Source organism: Symphalangus syndactylus, chromosome 22 (assembly GCF_028878055.3).
Source record: "Symphalangus syndactylus isolate Jambi chromosome 22, NHGRI_mSymSyn1-v2.1_pri, whole genome shotgun sequence".
Taxonomy (NCBI): Eukaryota; Metazoa; Chordata; class Mammalia; order Primates; family Hylobatidae; genus Symphalangus; species Symphalangus syndactylus.
Window position 1 is genome coordinate 11,291,362 of NC_072444.2, and position 21,791 is coordinate 11,313,152.

The 21,791-nt window shown below is 46.8% G+C and overlaps 1 protein-coding gene across 2 annotated transcripts; it reads right to left on the bottom strand.

The window, feature by feature from the left end:
• Nucleotides 1–2,461: 2,461 nt before the first annotated feature.
• On the bottom strand, nucleotides 2,462–21,369 carry LIN28A (lin-28 homolog A). 2 transcript variants are annotated; one of them, XM_063631142.1, is made up of 5 exons: nucleotides 21,238–21,268; nucleotides 20,577–20,773; nucleotides 6,702–6,886; nucleotides 5,718–5,944; nucleotides 4,216–4,941 (listed from the first exon to the last, which is right to left on the bottom strand). In XM_063631142.1, exons 1-4 carry the CDS (start codon nucleotides 21,266–21,268, stop codon nucleotides 5,728–5,730), a joined length of 630 nt encoding a protein of 209 aa, XP_063487212.1. In that variant the 3' UTR covers nucleotides 4,216–4,941; nucleotides 5,718–5,727. The 2 variants fall into 2 exon arrangements, with proteins under 2 accessions (XP_055117190.1, XP_063487212.1); XM_055261215.2 differs by having other exon boundaries at nucleotides 2,462–5,944; nucleotides 21,238–21,369.
• Between the last annotated feature and the right edge of the window lie 422 nt (nucleotides 21,370–21,791).

The window sequence follows — 21,791 nt, forward strand, 5'->3', positions numbered from 1 at the left end:
GGTCTCACGGGGTGTGGAAGCGGGCGAGGGTGAGAGCCAGGCTCACGTGACCGAGCGGGGCGGGAGGCTGGGCTCCAGGCCACGTGCTGGGGGACCAGCTGGGGAAGACGGTGTTGAGCCCAGCGTTGGGAGGGGAGGGGTCGGTAGACTCACAGATTGGGAGGCCTCTGGAAAACGCGCCAGGGAAATGAGCCAGGGGCAAGAATCGAGGCGCTTCTCGGCCTTCGAAGGCAGCTTAGGACTGCTGAGAAACTGGGTAAGGCAGCGTCCTTAGCTTGGAATGCCGCAGAACCGGGCTTCATTAGAGCACTGGTGCATACTCTTAAAAATTATCTCGTTACCGTTTCGTGTTTTATTTAGTGGATTTAATCGTCTGGGAAGAAGTTTCTAGCCGCAGCCTATCTTACAGACGCGCAGAATATTAATCTATTTTGTGCCGACGTAAGGCATGCATATTTTAGGATTTGTGGATTCCCAAGACCTATCCCAACGAACTCAAGAGAAGGGGTAAGGCCAGAAAGACCTCTGCCGTAAGAATGACTTCTAGGCCGGGCGCGGTGGCTCACGCTTGTAATCCCAGCACTTTGGGAGGCCGAGGCGAACAGATCATATGAAGTCAGGAGTTTGAGACCAGCCTGGCCAACATCGTGAAACCCCGTCTGTACTAAAAATACAAAAAATGAGCCGGTCGTGGTGGCGGGCGCCTGTTATCCTAGTTACTCGGGAGGGGAGGCAGGAGAATCGCTTGAACCCGGGAGGCGGAGGTTGCGGTGAGCCAAGATCACGCCACTGCGCTCCAGCCTGGGCAACAGGAGCGAAACTCCGTCTCAAAAAAAAAAAAAAAAAGTGACTTCTAAAATAACAGAAAGGTGCTCGCTTTGGCAGTACATAAATGAAAATAACAGAAATTAACCCTGATAGAAAAGTTAAGGGCATTAGCTCTACTGAACCTTTACGAAAAAATGGGTTGCAAGAATTCTAGGCTCACAAAAGAAATTCGCTGTTCAATTTTCTCAAACTTGAAAAAGGAGGAAAAAATTCTTTACAGATTCTTATACAACCAGTATTATTTTTATTTTTTTATTTTGAGACGGAGTCTGGCTATGTCGCCCAGGCTGGAGTGCAGTGGCGCAATCTCGGCTCACTGCAACCTCCGCCTCCCGGGTTCAAGCGTTTCTCCTGCTTCATCCTCCTGAGTAGCTGGGACTACAGGCGCGTGCCACCAAGCCTGGCTAATTTTTGTATTTTTAGTAGAGATAGGGTTTCGATCTCTTGACCGCGTTATCTGCCTGCCTAGGCCTCCCAAAGTGCTGGAATTACAGGCGTAAGCCACCGCGCCCGGCCACAACCAGTATTTCTTGCAAAGCATAATACAACTTTATGTTGTATTATGTTTTGAATGAAATAAAAATTCACAATTGTCAAAGAACCTTTTTGTCGCATTTCACTTTACAATATTATTAAAGAAATGAGGCAAGGAAGAGATGTTTTATTGGCAATTTCTAATTGATTATGTCTTCCACTCTTTCTAATGAAAGGAGTTATTTTAACACAGCAACATGATCCAAAAAAGCCCTAGAGATGAGTAGAAATGAATAGTGTTGAGCTTTTCCATCCTTCCTGCTTTGTAATCTCAGTCCAAGTTACTTCATTTTGCAGCAAGACAATTTAACGAAGTCCACTAGTAGTTTGCTGCTTCATGAGGTTCTACTGTCAGCTTTGACTTTTGGTACAATTAAGAAGCCACAAAGTCCCTGGAGTAGATGTATGAAACTTACCCTTGCTCTGATAATGTCAGGCTTGAGGATTTAAACCAGTTTCCCTGTTTCCTTGCCCTTTGTGTTAATATACTCAGTTTGCCTCCAATCAAGTTTTTTTTTTCCTTTTTAAAATCCTCCTTCCCTTAGTGGGAATAGATGTTTAAAATTCAGTGTTCTTGCTTGATGACTTGTGATATATATAAAAAAATTCAATGTTCATTAAAAAGCTAGCAAATTTTGGCTCAAAGAAAATGTTGCATTTATAGCTAGTCAGTGAATCTCCTCTGGCCTCAATTTCCCCAGTTCCACAACACATTTCTCTCCTTGGGGTCCTGCAAGGGGTTAATTAATTAAGATTTGTAAAAGGCTTTGAGGAGTAGGGGACAAAGTATTATTAGGGTCTCATGCCCCAAGCCATGGCCCCATCCTTTCATCCCAGCCAGTGGCACAGGCAACCCCATTCTTATGCATGCCAAGCCCCTAATCCCCTCTTGAATGTGGAAGCTTCCAAGGAAAGGACAAGAGGCCTTAACTAGAAACAAAAATCCACTGTAATGAGGTGCTAAGAGGAGTGAACTTTCAAGATTTCATTTCTAACAAACTGGTTGAACAGAAAAAACGTAATGGTTCTTCTGTGACTTCTGAGTCCCAATCCAAGAAAGTGGGAGTTATCGGAAGGGCAAAAACATCTGACAAGGGGATGACAGTTTGAGTACCAATAAGTCTTTATTTATTCATTGTATTTTCCCAGGGAAAGGAAAAGGGAAGAGTCAGCATGTGTTAAAAAATGATTAGAAAATGGGAAAGGAAGTACCCAGTACAGCAAAATCAACCATCAAATAAACACACCCCAGTGATGGGGTCACCAAAGCCCAAAGGGGCTCAGTCTCCTGCAGTTCAGGAATGAGGGAAAAGGATCAGGAAAAAAACAGACAGGTACAGGCTTTCCTACCTTCCCTCCCCATAAATTCAAGATTTTACACAAAGCTTTGGTTTCTAGCAGTAAACATGGAGTTACATTCGTTCGTCTCCTATTAAACAATCTTGTGGCCACTTTGACATAAGTTTCTAGCACCTGCATAAAAGTTCCTGAGTGACTTGGATATACATTCATATTCCCTTTCTTGGCCTCCTGACCCCACTTTCTACATGGAAGGCCCCCAATTGCAACTCTTTACTTTAGGATTAGAAATTAAAATTAAGTAGGTTTGATCCATGCAAAATACAGTAGTGTGGTTTTTTTGTTTTGTTTTTTTGTTTTTTTTTTTTTGAGACAGAGTCTTGCTCTGTAACCAGGCTGGAGTGCGGTGGTGCGATCTCAGCTCACTGCAACCTCTGCCTCCTGGGTTCAAGCGATTCCCCTGCCTCAGCCTCCTGAATAGCTAGGACTACAGGTATGCGCCACCACACCCGGCTAATTTTTTTGTATTTTAGTAGAGACAGGGTTTCACCGTGTTGGCCAGGATGGTTTTGAACTCCTGACCTTGTGATCCACCCGCCTCAGCCTTCCAAAGTGCTGGGATTACAGGCGTGAGCCACCGCGCCCGGGCTACAGCAGTGTCTTAAGTGTTTGGCATGAATACATCAATAAATGGTTGGCCCAGCATGGTGGTTCATGCCTGTAATCCCAGCACTTTGGGAAGCCAAGGTGGGCAGATCACCTGAGGTCAGGAGTTCCAGACTAGCCTGGACAACATGGTGAAACCCCATCTCTACTAAAAATACAAAAATTAGCTGTGCATGGCGGGTGCCTGAAATCCCAGCTACTCAGGAGGCTGAGGTAGGAGAATCACCAGAACTCAAGAGGCAGAGGCTACAGTGAGCTGATCATGCCACTGCACTCCAGCCTGGGCGACAGAGTGAGACTCCATCTTAAAAAAAAAAAAAGAAGAAATGGTAATGGTCTTGACTTAGGAGGTTGGGAACAAGGGATGGAGGGTTTTCCTAGCTTCAAGATTTTTGCGTACATCGTTTTAAGAGTTGTGGAGACACTCCAAGCATTAAATGTGTATGTGTGTGGGTGTGTAAGTTTTCTTTTGGGGGTGAACAGAAAAGAGGGCAGGGTAGAAGACAAGTTTTTAGGATGGAAGATCTGGTCTAATAGGTAATAAGGGAAGGGGAATACAAAAGAAAGGATGGTTCAAGATCCCCACTTTAAGAAGAGGGCCCCCCAAACTAATGTTTCAGATCTTTTTACCTGGTGCAGAACCTTCTGTCAAAGATGCTTTGGCTGTTTTTCTCTCAATACAAAAAGAAGTTTGTAAACAAAACCCCCAAAGAACATGGAGAAAGACCAATACATTATATTTACACAAACTAGGCCACCTAGCAATCAACTTAGTGAAGTCCTACAAAGCCCAGACAAATACAGTAACTTGGGGGGCAGCATTTAGGGGAAACAAGAACCCAGGATCAGACACATACCACCCAATGCGTTCTATTGCATTTGTCCCGTTTCAACACAGTGAGGTAGGTTTGCGGTGATCTCACAGCATGTAAACGAAACCCCCTTTTTCTCCTTTAGCTACCATGACACTATTAATCACTACTGCAGCAGGGCAGGACACAGGCCCCAGGCACCACAAAGCCCTCGCTTATGTGTCTTCCTGGAACCCGAGAATTTTGAAAGGTTAAGGATCTTACCTTACTTCATACATCTATCCCTCGACAGCACAGGATTAAGTACAGGGATATTGGTCTTTAAACTTATCCTTAGCAACTCTAGTTTTACAAACACACACACACCCTGTGGTACATGGTAGGCCTAACCTAATCTGGTGAAGAATGGATCTGGAGATGTAAAGCACTTCCTGTGCCCTAGGATTAGACAACCCTCACCTAATCTTGGCTTGCTCTCTGGGCTTTTCACCTGGCCCAGCCTCTCCTAGCCTCTGTGTACCACCATTTCCTGTTTAGACTAATTCCCAATCTTCCAGTAGAAGGCAATCAAGTCACAGGGCAACCCAGTTAAAACCTAGTCTCCCATAAAACATTTTCAAGGCAGAGGGGGTTTCAAGAGGACACTATGGCAGAAAAGCCAGCTCTTATTAGCAAAAATGAGGTAGTTCAATAGGCTGTGCACTCCAAATAGTTGCTCTCCACGGTGGCAAAAACAACAAAAAGTATTCCTGCTGCGCAGACCTGGAGCTGCTGCCGGCTATCCCTGAGATTGCTCATGTACCTGAGAACACAGTGCAGGAAATGAGGGCCTTAGATTAAAATATACAAAAATACAAAACCAGAATATTTATATTAAGGAAAAAAAAGTTAAAATGCACAAGATACGTCATTCGCACACAGCTAGTGCAGTTGGCATCCTGGAGAAAGTGGGACCCAAGGTGCAGTATCCAAGGGAGCAAATAAATAAAATCACATTGGCCCAGAATGGGCGGGGAGGAGCATAGAGCAGCAGGTCTGCAGCTGTTCCCCCAAACACCCTTTTTGCCATCATCATTACCCATTGCTTGGGACAGTTGCCAGCACCTTATCCCAAAAGTGGGTATGAGGATACAAGATGTGAAAAAAAACACTGCTTACTCCTGAGAGATTCCCTTCCACAGAATGTAGTGGCTTGGCTCCATGAATCTGGTCTTATACCTAATCATTTCACTCTGGCACGGGAATTATTATATATCCTTCTTTAAAAGGAAAACAACTTCCCTATCCAGGCCACTTTCAAAAGCTGGAAATTCTGGGGATGGAGACTCAAAGTATGCAGGTTGTAGGGTGATTCCCCCATCCTGGTTGCCCCCAGAACCCTCACTTGCATTTGGACAGAGCATGGTTGGAGTTCCTTTGACTCACCCTTTCCCCCCACCTAGAGGGAAGAAAGGGTGATGGTGTGAACCCAAGCCTGAGATACATGGCAGTGCCAACTAGCCCCAATGCACCCTATTCCCACTTTCTCCACTCTGCCTGCTCCTCGAAATTTCCTGATAGCAAAAGAATAGCCCCCACCCATTGTGGCTCAATTCTGCGCCTCTGGGAGCAGGGCAGGGCTGTGGATTTCTTCTTCTTCCTCCCGAAAGTAGGTTGGCTTTCCCTGTGCACTAGGGCCCTGCTGGGCCTTCAGCGGACATGAGGCTACCATATGGCTGATGCTCTGGCAGAAGTGGCACTTCTTGGGCTGGGGTGGCAGCTTGCATTCCTTGGCATGATGGTCTAGACCTCCACAGTTGTAGCACCTAGTACAAAGCAAGATGGTAAAAGTAAGAGAAAGGAGCAAGAAGAGGCCAGATGCCTCCCATGAATGAGGACACCTGGGCTCTGGTACAGGTTTGTCACTTACTTCCTTTCCCAGAGACCAAACTTCCCACTTACAAAAGGAGGACTATTACTAAATGATCTCTAAGTCCTTTCCACATCTAATTGTCCAGGTGATCTCTTCAGATTCATGTCAACTTGAAAATACCAAGATACCAGAAATAGAAGTTACTGACCCCAACTAGGAACTGCAACTTGGGGAATAGGAGAGATTCTTCCATACCCTTAATATAGGAGAAATTAAACAAGCCAAATTATAGTACCTGTTCAGAGCTAAGGGGCTCTAAGCCCAAGCAAGATTAAGGAAACCAGCCATTTGCAGACCTGGTAAAGCAGCAACAGATACAGATAAGACTGTCTTGTCCCATCATTTGCAAATCTATGATCTCCTTTCATTCTAAAACCATCCCAGGATGTTAGTATCACTGCCTCACTTAACGGCTGAGGCTAGAGACCGCAGAGCAAACTTACTTGTCCCAAGTAGAAGCACTAAGTCACCGCCAGTGGCCTCCTCACCTACTGCCCTTGCCCACACCTATTGCAGGCGCTCAGCCTTCCAGATGCTGCCAGGGACCACAGGCTTCCCTTTGTCTTTTGCAGTGTGACCCAAAAAGTGACAGGATTGGGAGACTGGGGGATGCCCTTAGCAACATATATAAGCTGCCTTCCAATCCATACCTGTCTCCTTTTGATCTGCGCTTCTGCATGTTTTTCCCTTTTGGCCGCCTCTCACTCCCAATACAGAATACTCCACCAGGTCCGGTGACACGGATGGATTCCAGACCCTTGGCTGACTTCTTAAAGGTGAACTCCACTGCCTCACCCTCCTTCAAGCTCCGGAACCCCTCCATGTGCAGCTTACTCTGGTGAAGGGAAATGCGGTAAATTTTAACATTAGTTTCCATTATTATACCAAAAGACAAGGAACACTTATTCCTGTAGGGTAGGAATCAAATGTGATGGTACTCCTATTTTACTGTAAGGAAACTGACTGAAAGAGTCACTATGATTAAGAACAACAAAGTCTACCAGTACATTAACAAAAATCGTAATTATATAAGCAGATGTCATGACATTTTTGTAGCTATTCAGGTTTAAAGTTCTTAATAAAATAGAACAGAGGGCCGGGTACGGTGGCTCACACCTATAATCCTAGCACTTTGAGAGGCTGAGGCGGGCAGATCACCTGAGGTCAGGAGTTCGAGACCAGCTTGGCCAACATGGTGAAACTCTGTCTCTACTGAAAATAAAAAAAATTAGCCAGGCGTGGTGGCGGGCACCTGTAATCCCAGCTACTTGGGAGACTGAGGCAGGAGAATTGCTTGAACCCAGGAAGCAGAGGTTGCAGTGAGCCGAGATCACACTATTGCACTCCAGCCTGAGCGACAGAGTGAGACTTTGTCTCAAAAACAAACAAACCAACCAACCAACAACAACAACAAAAAACAGAAAAATTTCTAAATATAAGCATTTGGAAAAAATCAACAAATATAAAATTACGAAATTTAAAGTGTCACACTATAGAGGTTGCAGTGAGCCAAGATGGCGCCTTTGCACTCCAGCCTGGGCAACACAGCAAGACTTCGTCTCAAAAATAAATAAATAAATTAAATAAATTAAAAATAGCTGGGCATGGTGGCTCAGCTACACACAGTGGCTTACGCCTGTAACCCCAGTACTTTGGGAGGCTGAAGCAGGTGGATCACGAGGTCCGGAGTTCGAGACCAGCCTGGCCAAGACGGTGAAACCCTGTCTGTACTAAAAATACAAAAATTAGCCAGGTGTGGTGGCGGGTGCCTGTAATCCCAGCTACTTGGGCGGCTGGGGCAGGAGAATTGCTTGAACCCCGGGGGCAGAGGTTGCAGTGAGCCGTCACGCCACTGTACTCTAGCCTGGTTGACAGAGCAAGACTCCATCTCAAAGAAATAAATAAATAAAATTAAAATAAAGTGTCATGCTATAAAGCACTGCAATATTCATTTTTCACATAATGCATCACTAGTATTTATACCATCATCAAAAGACCAAATAAGTAGAATACTGGAAAAAATACAAAATCAAGTGGTATTTTTATAATCAAAGCAATATTATATGCCTTATTTAAAAAAAAAAAAAAAAAGGCCGGGCGCAGTGCCTCATGCCTGTAATCCCAGCACTTTGGGAGGCCAAGGCGGGGGGATCACAAGGTCAGGAGAGTGAGACCACCCTGGCTAACACGGTAAAACCCCATCTATACTAAAAATACAAAAAATTAGCCAGGGGTGGTGGCGAGTGCCTGTAGTCCCAGCTACTCCGGAGGCTGAGGCGGGAGAATGGCATGAACCTGGGAGGCAGAGCTTGCAGTGAGCCAAGATTGCGCCACTGTACTCCAGCCTGGGTGACAGAGCAAGACTCCATCGCAAAACAAACAAACAAACAAAAAAACAAACTCAAGATGCTTAATGATTTAAGAGTAATACTAATGGGCCGCGCGCAATGGCTCATGCCTGTAATCCCAGCACTTTGGGAAACCGAGGCAGGCGTTATCACCTGAGGTCAGAAGTTTGAGACCAGCCTGACCAACATGGAGAAACCCTGTTTCTACTACTAAAAATACAAAATTAGCCGGGCGTGGTGGTGGGCGCCTATAATCCCAGCTACTTGGGAGGCTGAGGTAGGATAATCTCTTGAACCCGGGAGGCGGAGCTTGTGGTGAGCCAAGATTGCGCCATTCCACTCTAGCCTGGGCAACAAGAACAAAAAAAAAAAAAAAAAAAAAAAAGAAAGAAAAAGAAAAAAAAAGGAAATCATAATAATGGCTGAAAAACATGTTAAAAAAACCAAAGAAACAGAATAGGCCAGGCACAGTGGCTCATGCCTGTCTGTAATCCTGGCACTTTGGGGAGGCTAAGGTGGGCAGATCACATGAATCCAGGAGTTCGACACCAGCCTGGCCCATGTGACAAAATGCCATTTCTACAAAAAATACAAAAATCAGCTGGGCATGGTGCGCAGACCTGTAATCTCAGCTACTCAAGAGGCTGAGGCAATTGTTTGAACCCGGGAGGCAGAGGCTGCAGAGATGGTACCACTGTACTCCAGCCTGGGTGATGGAGCGAGACTCTGTCTGGCTCACCCCTGTAATCCCAGCAGAGGTGGGAGCAACGCTTGAGCCCATGAGGCGGAGGTTGTAGTGAGCCAAGATTATGCCACTGCATTCCAGCCTGGGCGACAGAGTAAGACCATGTCTCAGAAACAAACAAAAACACCGAAACCCTCAGAATACATTTAACAAGGTAAAAAGCCTATATGAAGAAAAAACTCAAATATATTAAAGGAAAAAATGCAAAAACATACCACGATCTTGGATTGGAAGATTCAGTGATTCTAAAGGCTATGGGAAAATATAAATTGCCAAGAATACCAGATATTACAATTTAAATTGGATATAATCAGCAGTGTAGCAACTACAAAGGGAAAAACAGCAAGTTTATAGTGGAGAAAACTGGCAGATAATACTCTAGTCAAGTTCTTTGAGTTTAGCTTTGCCTACAATGGGACACACATATCTTCTAATATGATGCACTAAGGACTTACGACTTTAAAAGTGCACATCCTGAATCTAACCTTGAGGGACATCAGACAAACCCAAACTGAGGGACATTCCTATAAAACAGGACTTCAAAAATGTCAAGGTCATAAAAAGACAAAGCCTGAAGAACTGAACAGTTCAATGCAATCCAAGATTCCAGATTGAATCTTGAAACAGGAAAAAAAAATAGGACAATTGACAAAATTTGCATATGGTATATAGATAAATGTACCAGTGTTTAATTTCCTGATTATGATTAGTGTACTGAAATGATGTAAGATTGATATTCCCAGCCAGGCACAGTGGCTGATGCCTGTAATCCCCAGCACTTAGGGAGGCCAAGATGGGCGGATTGCTTGAGCCCAGGAATTCGACACCAGCTTGGGCAATATGGCAAAAACCCATCTCTAAAAAATAATACAAAAAAATGAGCCAGGCACAGTGGTACACGCCTGTAGTCCCAGCTACTGGGGAGGCTGAGGTGGGAGGATCCCTTGAGCCCAGGAGGCGGAGGTTGCAGTGAGCAGATCGTACAACTGTGCTCCAGGCTGGGTGACAGAGTGAGACCCTGTCTCAAAAAAAAAGATCAATATTCCCATTCTCGGGAAATACGCACTGAAATATTTAGAGATAAAAGTGGTTATTGTCTCCAACTTACGGTTTAAAAAAAAAAAAAAACTATCTGTACCAAGATAGAGAATGACAAAGCAAATGGGGCAAAATGTTAAGAGTCAATGAATCTGGGTAGAGGTTATGTGCGAGTGTTGGGTATTGTTCTTGCAGTCTTTTTAAAGTTTGAAATTATATCAAAATGTTACCGAAAGACAGTATAACCCAAGCAGATGGATCAGAGGATTAAAATGGAAAATCACAGAGATCTGAGAATATATGGAGAAATCAATATGTAAGGAAAATAATTCAATAAATGCTGCTATAAAAATTAATAATCCATTTGGAAAGGAAGTCATATTCCTACACTTTGTATGATACATATGCAAAATACATTTCAGAGGATTTAAACACCTCATTGTTAAGAAAAATACTGAAAAGTTGGCCGGGCGCGGTGGCTCACGCTTGTAATCCCAGCACTTTGGGAGGCCGAGGCGGGCGGATCATGAGGTCAGGAGATTGAGACCACGGTGAAACCCTGTCTCTACTAAAAATACAAAAAATTAGCCGGGCGTGGTGGCGGGCGCCTGTAGTCCCAGCTACTCAGAGAGGCTGAGGCAGGAGAATGGCGTGAACCCGGGAGGCGGAGCTTGCAGTGAGCTGAGATTGCGCCACTGCACTCCAGCCTGGGCGACAGAGCGAGACTCCGTCTCAAAAAAAAAAAAAAGAAGAAAAATACTGAAAAGTTAAGACAGATAATCAGACTGGTAAAACTACAAAAATATACCATAAATCACTAAGAAAAAAGAATTACACTACATACTATAAGTAGATATCAGTAGGAAGTCTTAGCACGACACATATACTCAGTATCTCATTGTTGCTTTAAAAAAATTGGAAACAACCTGCCGGTTTATTTGAAGGGGAATGGTTGAATAAATATGGTACATCTATAATAACGAATACCACGCAGCCATTAAAAACAATGTAAAGTCTTTGATTTGTTCACAGCCACATTTTGGTACCTGAAATAATGCCTAGCACATTTTTGAATGAATTAATGAAACAGGAGGCAGATTTTTAATCATTCAGCTGAGAAAGATTACCAAATAATATTGTTAAAAGAAAAAACAAAAAGCAAGATTTAGAACAATATGTATGGAATAATCCTATTAGAATACTGCATGTTTGTACCAAAATTTAAGGACACTGATATTTATAAAGCAGTTAGCAAACAGCCAGCAGCCATCAAGAAAAAAAAAAAAGTAGTTATTCATACAGCTAGTTCTGTATCAAAGCCGGGGTCAGATGAACCCAGAGTTCCTGATTTAAAGCCCAGAGCTCATTCTATCATGCCACTTACTGCACCACCAACTTGACATTAGTGGAGGTGACAGCATCTCAGACCCTACCCAGAATAGACTTCATTACAGCTTCATCTATTATAGTAAAACAACAGTGTCAAATATGTCAACAAGGAGTAGTCGTCATAGAAAATGGAGAAGCAAAAGGGATTACTGTGCACTTACCTAGTCCTGGCTCAAGGGAACATGAGTAAGTAGCATTTGTATTTTATGCTGGTGGCTGGGGGGTAATATTCCAAACTGGAACTTAGATGAAACATGCTCTTCATCAAAATGGGAACCACAGATTCCTCATCACTTAATTTTTTTTTTTTTTTTTTGAGACAGTCTTGCTCTGTCGCCCAGGCTGAAGTGCAGTGACACGATCTCAGCTCACCGCAACCTCCGCCTCCTGGGTTTAAGCGACTCTTCTGCCTCAGCCTCCCGAGTAGCTAGGACTACAGGCACACGCCACCACACCCGACTAATTTTTGTATTTCTAGTAGAGACAGGGTTTCACCTTATTGGCCAGGCTGGTCTCAAACTCCTGACCTTATGATCCACCCACCTCAGCCTCCCAAAGTGCTGGGATTACACACCGTGCCCGGCCAGATTTTTGTTTTAAGATGAGATTGCGGCCCAGGTGCAATATCTCTCCCACTATTGCACAGTAACCACCCTGAGTTTAAAGTTAGATTTGTAAGGTCGGGCATGGTGGCTCACAACTGTAATCCCAGCAATTTGGGTGGCTGAGGCAGGTGGATCCTGAGCTTGAGGCTCAGGAGTTGGAGACCAGCCTGGGCAACATGGCGAAACCCTGTTCTCTACAAAATAATACAAAAATTAGCTCAGCATGGTGGCATGTGCCTGTGGTACCAGCTACTTGGGAGGCTGAGGTAGAAGGATCGCTTGAATCTGGGAGGCAGAGGTTGCAGTGAGCTGAGATCGCGCCACTGCACTCCTGCCTGGGTGGCAGAGCAAGAACCCGTCGCAAAAAATAAAAATTATATTAGATTTGACATTTTTAATTGAGTGGGTTGGGACAAGAGATACAATTAGTGGGTGAGGAGCCAGACCAAGAGTCTTCTGGACCCAGGCAGTTCCAGCTTCATTTGCTTGCCCAGCTTGTCTTAGGCTGGGACACTCCTAGTTCTAGCTGTGATTCAGCAGGTAAATTATTAAGAACAAGGGTTGATTGAGTCTGATGGCCTGTTCCCTCCTTTCTTTAATCATCTATAAAATGGAGTAAATACTAATTTCATGGTAGTGCTGTGAGGTTTTATGCATGAAAAGTAGTTAGCCCTTCGCCTGCCACACATAAATCCTCAGGGAGTGGCAATTATCAACCTCTTCACACTGGCTGGCGCAGGTTAACAGAGAGAACTAAGTGCCAAGCATCTGGTTTTATCCTAACTAGCTATAGAAACTCAGAAGAATATCCCCTCTCTAAGCCCCAGTTTACTGGAGAGTAACACCTTCCTCTATGGACACCTCATAGGTTTATTTTAAGAGGATCATATAAATGGGGACATGCAACAAGAAATTGACTAGTCCTCTCGGGTCACTCACTGCATCACTGGAAGATCTGAGGTCTAAGACTTTTACAGAGTAACCCCCCACCTCTGCAGGCACCTCAATGTAACCGGCTGGCCAAGATTAAAACTGGTGGTCTCCGGGGGTGGCTCCCTGCCCTCCTCCCCCGCCCCTTTCTAAAACACATAGTTTGAATTCCTCTCTTATCAGATAGGTAATCAGCGTGCAGCCCCACAGAGCCAGCCTCCCAGGGCCTGCATCTGAAAAGCGCCTGAAATTCTTGTACCACCCCCATTCCACCCCCAACCACACACAAAGCAGGGCCCTGCCCCTTTCCCCATCCCCTCCAAAAAGAAAAGACCTTAGGGGGAGGGGCATGGCCTGAGCTCCCCCAGTAGAGCCCAGCCCCAGGAAACAAAGAGTTGACACTGGCTGGTTCTGGTGGTCAGATTCCTGGAGTTCCAAGGAGCAGATCCCTCTTGCATCCCCCTCTCCCTCCTCCCCACATTCAACAGTTTCTTCCTTCCTCTCTATGTTGGGGTTATGGTCACGGTGAGAGAACTAGATATAAAAAATCCTTCCTTCCCCAGGCAGTCTTGCCAAAGTCACCATCAGCAGCCATCTTCCCTTCTCTGGCTTGCCCACTGCCCACTTCATGGATAGAACCAAACAGGACCCCCTCCCCTTGGGTCTCTTCAGTCCAATCCTGAATTACTGATTCAGATAAATTATTTTAAAGGGGAGGGGGAGAGGAGGCATGACTCACATCATCCTTTCCCAATTTCTTCAAGTTAGGACTGGGGAGCCTACATGGGCCTACTGTGTTGGGGAATGTGGCATCAGACAATAGAAAGCATTTCTTTTTCTTTTTTTGATGGCAGGGAAGGAATCTCCCCAGTTAAAGTACTTAGGCCTTCTGATCCCTTCTTAATACCTCAGTAATTGCCTGCCTTACCCTATCCAACCCACACCAAGTACCTCATCCCAGGTTCAACGTATGCCTTTACAAGCTTAGAGATAGAACGAGCCTTAGGGGTCACTTAGGAAATGTGGAGTTAAAAACAAACAAAACATTATAAAAGAAAAAAGTATGAACAAAAAAATGGAAGAAAAAACACAAAGGCACCTAAGTGTCCTTCTTTCTACATAAGTGGCAATAGAATTTCAGGGTACTTGCTACAGTTGTGCAGACTAAAGCTGGGGTTCTTGGCTCTTCTGCAAGAGGCTGTTCCAGCTCTTCTTCCAGGGCCATTCCAGCCCTGGAAGATTCCATAGTGCAGGTCTCTACCTCAATTCTAGGTTCCTAGCTTTCACAAGCATTTGTTGAATGTCTAAGTACTATGCAAAATAACTGTTACTAATTGATGCTTACTGTAGGCTAAGTGGCATTCTAACCACTTTACGTGTTGTAACTCATTTAACCCTCGTATCAAACTGGTGCAGTGGGGTGTTATGAAGACCCTCATTTTACAGCTTGAAGACATGGAGGCAGAGGGGTTAATAAGCACCTTGGTTAAAGTCGCAGTAAGAGGCAAGAGCTGAGCTGAGTGCAGCCGGCCTAACTCTCACCAGTGCAGTTCAATATGATGCAAGTCACATATATAATTGAAAACTTTCTAGTAGCTACGTTTAAAAAAGCCGATGAAAGTAATTTTAATGATAGTCCTGTGGTGTCACATCCCTATCTTAGCTTCACTCCTGGAGGTAAGATTTGGTAAGTGAGAACCAACCGGTTCTCCCAGAAGCAGTTATTCGATGGTGTGTGTGTCAAGGAGGGTGGTGAAAGGGGTGTCTGGAACGGAAGGCTGCAGGCAGCCAATCCCTCTGATCCCCTCTGCTCAGCCACAGCCAGGCCCTGTAGCTCCTGCCTGGAGTTCCCCACCAGATGGCGCTGCTCAGCCTGTCTGCCCAAAGGTAAGCCCGAGGGCGCCTGTACCAGGAGGTACTGAGTAGCCAGCTACCTGGTCTGAGCTGTGAACTTAAGTGTTCAGGTAGATTTATCTCCACAGCTCCTAAGGGCAGTCATCTTGTCCTCCCCGTCCCACCCTGCCCCCACCCAACTACCTGCTCGATCAGGGATAAGAATGAAAGGTTCCTAGACTTTTAGGCCAGAAACTCAGTTCTTATATTCTACTGCTTAGAAAAGCCAAGTCCAGTCTAAATTAAATAACTCCACGCTGGGCCAGTTGTGGTGGCTCACGCCTGTAAACCCAGCACTTTGGGAGTCCGAGGCAGGCGGATCACCACGAGGTCAGGAGTTCCAGACCAGCCTGGCTAAGATGGTGAAACCCCGTCTCTACTAAAAATACAAAAAATTAGCCAGGCATGGTGGCAGGTGCCTGTAATCCCAGCTACTCGGGAGGCTGAGGCAGAGGAATGGCTCGAATCCGGGAGGCGGAGGTTGCAGTGAGCTAAGATGGCGCCACTGCACTCCAGCCTGGGCAACAGAGAGAGATTCCGTCTCAAAAAAAAAAAACAAAAAAAAAAAAACAAAAAACCTCAACGCTGAGATCATGTTAAATAAGTCTGTATCAACTGTGTATTCTCCCCCAACTCCTTTGACCTCCCACTCTGACTATGTGGCCAGTGGTTGCTATTCATGCCTGCAGGAAGACAGGAGGCGTAGTTTCACCTAGGGCAGTTACTCCAAAAAACAAGAATTCCAGTAGAGTGTGATTAGCAATGTTCAAAAAACTAAATGGCCCTGGTAAATGTTACTGAAAACCACTTGTAAGGCAGGCAGCAGTGTCAACAACCACAGGGTAGAAACTTCCCATATTTGAAGCTTTGTTCAGGATGGTGTCACAGCCTTTACTTTACACTGTCGCCGGGCATCGTGGCTCATGCCTGTAATCCCAGCACTTTGGGAGTCCCAGGCAGGTGGATCACTTGAGGTCAGGAGTTTGAGACCAGCCTGGACAACATGGCGAAACCCCTTCTCAACTAAAAATACTAAAATTAGCTGGGCATGGTGGTATACATCTGTAATCCCAGCTACTTGCGAGGCTGAGGCAGGAGAATTGCTTGAACCCAAAAGTCGGAAGTTGCAGTGAGCTGAGTTTGTGCCACTGCACTCCAGCCTGGGCGACAGAGCAAGACTATCTCTAAAAATAAAAATTAAAAAAAGACATTTCTAGAAGCATGTCTCAGAAAGAAGAGGACCCCAGAAGATTCCACAATGTCTTCATGAACCTTCCTACCTCTCTACCAACTTTCTGAAAAATCAAGTCAATTTATTTTTAAGCTGCCTTTTCTTATTAAGACAGAAGTAACTCATGGATGGCCACTAAATCCGTGGCTTCCACTCTATCAACAAAGATGAGAGGAACCTCTTTGGGCTCAGAGTTGTGATCTACCGATATTCACTCCACAAACTTTCATAGTGCTATATTGTGCCCAGGCCATATTCTATGTTGTGCCCAGCCCAGAAAGCGAGCAGCTACAGTTGACACCCCTCAGTATTTCTAGTCTTTTTCTGTGAACAAAGATCTCTGCCAACATGGACCCCAGACTGCTAAGTGTACTTCTGATTCACCAAGGTCCTCAAGATGCCCCTTTTCTTATTCATTCCTCAGCCCACCAAGTGCATACTAGAAAATTAAGTAGGCAGCCAAGTTCCTCCCTTCAAAGAGCTTATGGGTTACATAGAGAAGGGTATAAGACCAGTACGTCAATAACTAGACATGAGGTGAGTAATCAGAGGTGCAGTGTTACAAACCAGAAGGAAAGATTCTGTATATTTCCCCACCCGCCCCCACAACCCTGCCACCAAACCCAGCAGTCCTAACCTAGACCCTGAATAAGGTTGCTCTTACCACCTCCTCACTCATGGCTTTCAGAAAAAGCAGGCCACGTGGCTTCAGGGCAATTTCAGCAGTTGTCTAGGTATTGAAAACCTTTTCTCCTAACCCAACTTGGTCCCTCGGTCAAATCTGGGCTTTTCTTTTGACTCCAAGTCTTCCAATATAGTATTTTAGCCAGAAAGCCAATTTAAACATATTTGAGATTGAAACATATCTGGGTCCTGAGGAGTTATGGGAAAGCAGGGAACTTTCCTTATTTCCAAATTTCTATAAATCTTGAGAGTTTGCAAACTGAGCCACAGGACACATGAGTTAAGCCAAAATGCTTAAAATGGCCCAAAATGAGGATTTTTGAATTCTTGATGAATCTCAGGAAAATAGTTGACAGTTTAGCTTTCTTGCTCCAGCTTTCCTGTATAACTGTGTTTCTCAAGCAGGGATGAGATTTTGACTCCAAGGGGATGTTTGACAATGCATGGAGATGTTTTTGGTTGTCACACCTGAGATGCAACTGGCTTCTAGCGAGTAGAGACCAGGAACACTGCTGTACATCCTATAATACACAGGACAGACTCCCCAGAACAAATTATCCTGCTCAAAACATGTCAATACTGCTGAAGTCGAGAAACTCTAATTTAAGGGCTTGCTATCTATTTCCCTAACTCTAGAGACAGGCAGATTTCTAGATCTAAAGATGTGTACCTCAGGAAAAGAGTTGTTACAGAAATCTCTTTGCTTTGTGTTTTGTTGTTGTGTTGCTTAGTTTTTGGCTAGGGGGTGGGCTTTTCCCCCCACTCATCTACTCTTGAAGAGGATATTACAGCATTTGGGAGAGAGCATAAAAACATCAGTTAACAGGGCATTGGGATCCTAATAACCCCAACTTTGGAAGGGAAAAGAAAATGTTTTTAAATTGCCTTTCCCCCTTCCTCTACTTGCAAAGGGGCTCCCTGACCCCCTCCTTCTGGTAGATGCTATCTTAGGACAATTACCTTCTCACCAGCCCACCCCAACCCCAGGGTGCCCAACCCCAGCAGCCAAAGAATGGGAAGTTTTGTTAAAGATTTCTTACTCTCCGCTTTGGGAACACTTTCCTCCTCTCCCAGTAAACAATTTATCATGTGTTTACTAAATTCCTTTACCATTAGATTTCCAGAGAGTCATTTCTAATTTCACAAATGCAGAAGGGTGGTGGCTCACGCCTGTAATCCCAGCACTTTGGGAGGCCAAGGCGGGCGGATCATCTGAGGTCAGGAGTTCGAGACCAGCCTGACCAACATGCAGAAACCCCGTCTTTACTAAAAATACAAAAAATTAGCCGAGCGTGGTGGCACATGCCTGTAATCCCAGCTACTCAGGAGGCTGAGGCAGGAGAATCGCTTGAACCTGGGAGGCGGAGGTTGTGGTGAGTGGAGATCATGCCATTGCACTCCAGCCTGGCCAACAAGAGCCAAACGCCATCTCCAAAAAAAAAAAAAAAAAAAAAAAAACAAGTGCAAAGACTGGAATCACTAATCTAACTTACGGTTAAGGTGGGGTTGGAGGACCCCTAACCCAAGCCCTCCCGGCATGCTACCATTATCAGACCTACCAGGTAAAGGCTCAGGGAATTTCCATCCATCATTGTGCTTTATGAGTAGAATGGGAAGAGCTGGGGATTAGAGAGACAAATTCTTAATTCTCTTCCAGCTCAGCTCCCTCTTGACAACTTACTCAACTATGGGTTCCTGGATGTTCCAAGAGCCTAAAATCCAGAGCATTTCCAAGCCAGTACATCTGACCCAGCACAGTGTAATTCAATGCCTGCTCTATGCCACCCAATAGTTTCCCAATTGCTCTAGATCCTAAGGTGAAGCCTGCTGAGGCCCAAGTCCCCATTTGCTCAAACAAACAAAAAAACAAAAAAGCACCTTCCTTGGGGTATGTATATCACCAAGGAACCCAGAAGATGAGGGGATACATTCCCCTCAGCCCCTCCCTATCTGGCAGCCTTTGGATGGGAGATGAGAAGACATTGGGTCTGACTCTTTTATTCCAGCCTCCCAAAGTTGGGGGAGCTGTCCATTCCCCAGACCAGGAAAGATTTTAATCTCTTTGTGATCAGATAAATGGGAGAGTGGGGGAGGCTTGCTGCCCTGCTGAGGAGGGCCATTCAAAACTGGTTCCTGTAATAAAGTGATTTAATAGATCTAAAGAGGCCAATTCCCTTCTTTCTCCCACAATTACTTCCTGTGGGTTATCATTCACATATGTAAATGAGACAGAGAAGGGAGAAAAGCCACCAGTGGGAAACCAGCTGTCTAATGGGGGGTTGGGGGAATAAGGGTGCTGCAAGGGGGCAGCTCAGTATCCTGCTGCAGGTCCTCTTGGCAGATGTTCAAGTAGCCCACTGACCCCATGGCCCCAACAGTAAGTGGTGGCTCCCCATCTCCTTGCATCTATTTCCCTTGTTTGTTCCTCACTGAAGGCTGTGCTCGAAGACGTCCCTGCGGCCTCCAACTAGTCCACCCAGCATCTCCCTTCCCTACCCCTCCCCCAAAGAATGCCATCCCTTCAGGCTCCAATCCTTAATCCTCACATCCTCCTTTCCCCTCCCCCACACCTCCTAAAGCCAACCTCCCTTAAGTAACCCCTCCCTGCCCGGCCTGGGTGTCAACCTACATGATCTGGGATTAGCAATTTCTTCTTTCCAGATCCAGCCCCAAACCTCCAAAGATGGAAGGGCCACAAGCAGCAAGCAACTTCCTTTCCATGGTCTTTATGGGTAGCTGGTGGCCCAGGACCACCGGAATGCCTCTAGGATATTCAGGAAGGGGAAGCCTGGGAGGAGGGAGACCTGAAGTCTCTGGCTCCTTGTTTGAGGCCAGGAATGTTAAGACAGCAATCAATGGCTGTCTGGGGCCATAAATGCCAAGTGGAGAATAGGACCAGAGGCCAGCCTCCCTCCACCCCCTGCCCTGCGACACTGAATTTCACCCCCTACGGTGCTGTCCTGCTTTAACTGAGAACTTGGGGTTGCGACCTACCGACTTCCCTCCCAGCCTGGCCCAGGAATGTAAGGAAGGCCTGGGCTCCTTGGCTTTTCCTTCCTCACGGGAACTGGACAGCAAGGACCCCAGTCCCGAGCTTTCAAGTCCCCACAGGGATCCTTCAGGGATTTGCCAAACCCAGTTTTTAGTGACCAGCCAGGTGAGGTCTGCATTAAAAAGGGGATGAGGCTGACTTCTTGGCTTTACGCCTCTTGGGTCCAGTAGCCAGTTGCCCTCACTCTCTCCCGCCTTCTGAGCTCCATTCAGACGTTGGAGGCGCTGGGCGCCTGGCTCAGGCCCGGCATGTGCTTCCCTGGCCGGCCTGCTCGCCCTCCCCCCACCGGCAGGCACAATACAACCTTAGTTTCTGCCACATGGGGTCACCTCCCTGCCCTCTGCCCCTTCCCAGGGGAAAGAGGTAATATACACGTGGTAAGCCGGAGGGGTTCCCGGAAGGGGGCGGAGGTGCTGATAATTGGTGTTGCCTCCCACTACTCCCCCCGAGATAGTTAACAGGGACTCAGAATTGGGGTGCCGAAGCAAAGACAGGGACGCATAATGAGGGCTCCCGATGGCCCTCAATTCAACTGCGAGCCCGGAGCCCACCCGTGGATATGCGCGCCTAGACGCCCTTCCCTGGGCAAAGTTACCGGAATCAGTCTCACCTGGTGCACAAAGACGTCCACTGGGGGGTCGAGCGCGACCCCGGCGCGGGCGGTCATGGACAGGAAGCCGAACCCCATGCGCACGTTGAACCACTTACAGATGCCCGCACCGTGCAGCAGCTGAGGCTCGTCCGCCTCCCGGGCCGCGTCCTCCGGCGCCTCCTCGGGCGCCTCTTCTGCCGCCTTGGCGCAGCCACCTGGAGAGAGGGAGGGCCGGGCACTCAGCTGGGGGGCACCGAATCGGAGGGCCGTCTCGGGCCCCAGGCAGAGAGACCCGAGTGTCCAGCCCCACAAGTGGACAGCCAGTAGGGTGCAGCTACCAAGCAACAGAAGAGAAGAAACCTATCCCGGTCGCCTCCCGCGCTCCCCTAGCATACACTGGGACGGTAGTGCCCCGAAAAGTTTTGCTCCTCTTCCCACAACGCGTTTCCCGGAGACTCACGGCGGAACAAGCCTCTCCCCTCCATCCACCCACGTAGTCTGGCGCGCACGCCACTGGGACACCAAGGTTCCTTGTCCCAGATACGGCCCTATGAAGCAGGAGGCCGCACCGTCTTGGGGTCCTTTGGGCAGCCTAGGAGTCAGTTCCCCACCTCCCTTCTACGTGGCTCCTGGCCGCCCCTGTATCCTGAAGTGTCCCCGCTAAGTCCCGAGCTCGAACCTGAAAACTGCTGGTTGGACACGGAGCCCATGGTCGTCGGCTGAGCCCGTGGCCCCGGGCCCCTGGTCGGGCGGCTGCTGGCCCCGGAGAAGTCCGAAGGCAAAGGGGAGGTTCGGAGAAGAAGCTGCTACATCTTCCCCCGCACAATAGCGGTGGGAGGGCCCACGGCTTTTCAAAGGCTCCCAAATTCTAAAAGACAATGACCCAACCCCCCGCGGGCAGCCCCCTCCCCTCCCCTCCCTCTCCTTTCCCCTCCCTTTCCCTCCGGCTCCAGCTCCGGCCCTCCCCCACTGCTCCGGTCTCTGACACCTCTAGGGTGTCCCTTCTCAGAACCTTGAGGTTTGACACCCCCTCCCCACATACACATCTGGAGATGGGGCTGTCTGCCCTAGAAGACTTGAGTACCCCGGAATTTGGGATCCTGCACTTTGGACTCAATAGGGGTCCCCAAAGCAGATACAGGTGGGGGACCTGGTGGGGGGGGTAGTTTTAAAACCACGTGACTGCACACACACACACACACACACACACACACACACACACACCACCCCCAC

Excerpts from the sequence above, each read along its gene's own strand:
- LIN28A (XM_055261215.2), bottom strand. The coding sequence starts at position 21,268 with ATGGGCTCCGTGTCCAACCAGCAGTTTTCAG. Across the intron at positions 20,774-21,237 it reads GTCCAACCAGCAGTTTTCAG|GTGGCTGCGCCAAGGCGGCA; the intron begins GTTCGAGCTCGG and ends CCCTCTCTCCAG. Across the intron at positions 6,887-20,576 it reads TGGACGTCTTTGTGCACCAG|AGTAAGCTGCACATGGAGGG; the intron begins GTGAGACTGATT and ends TCCCTTCACCAG.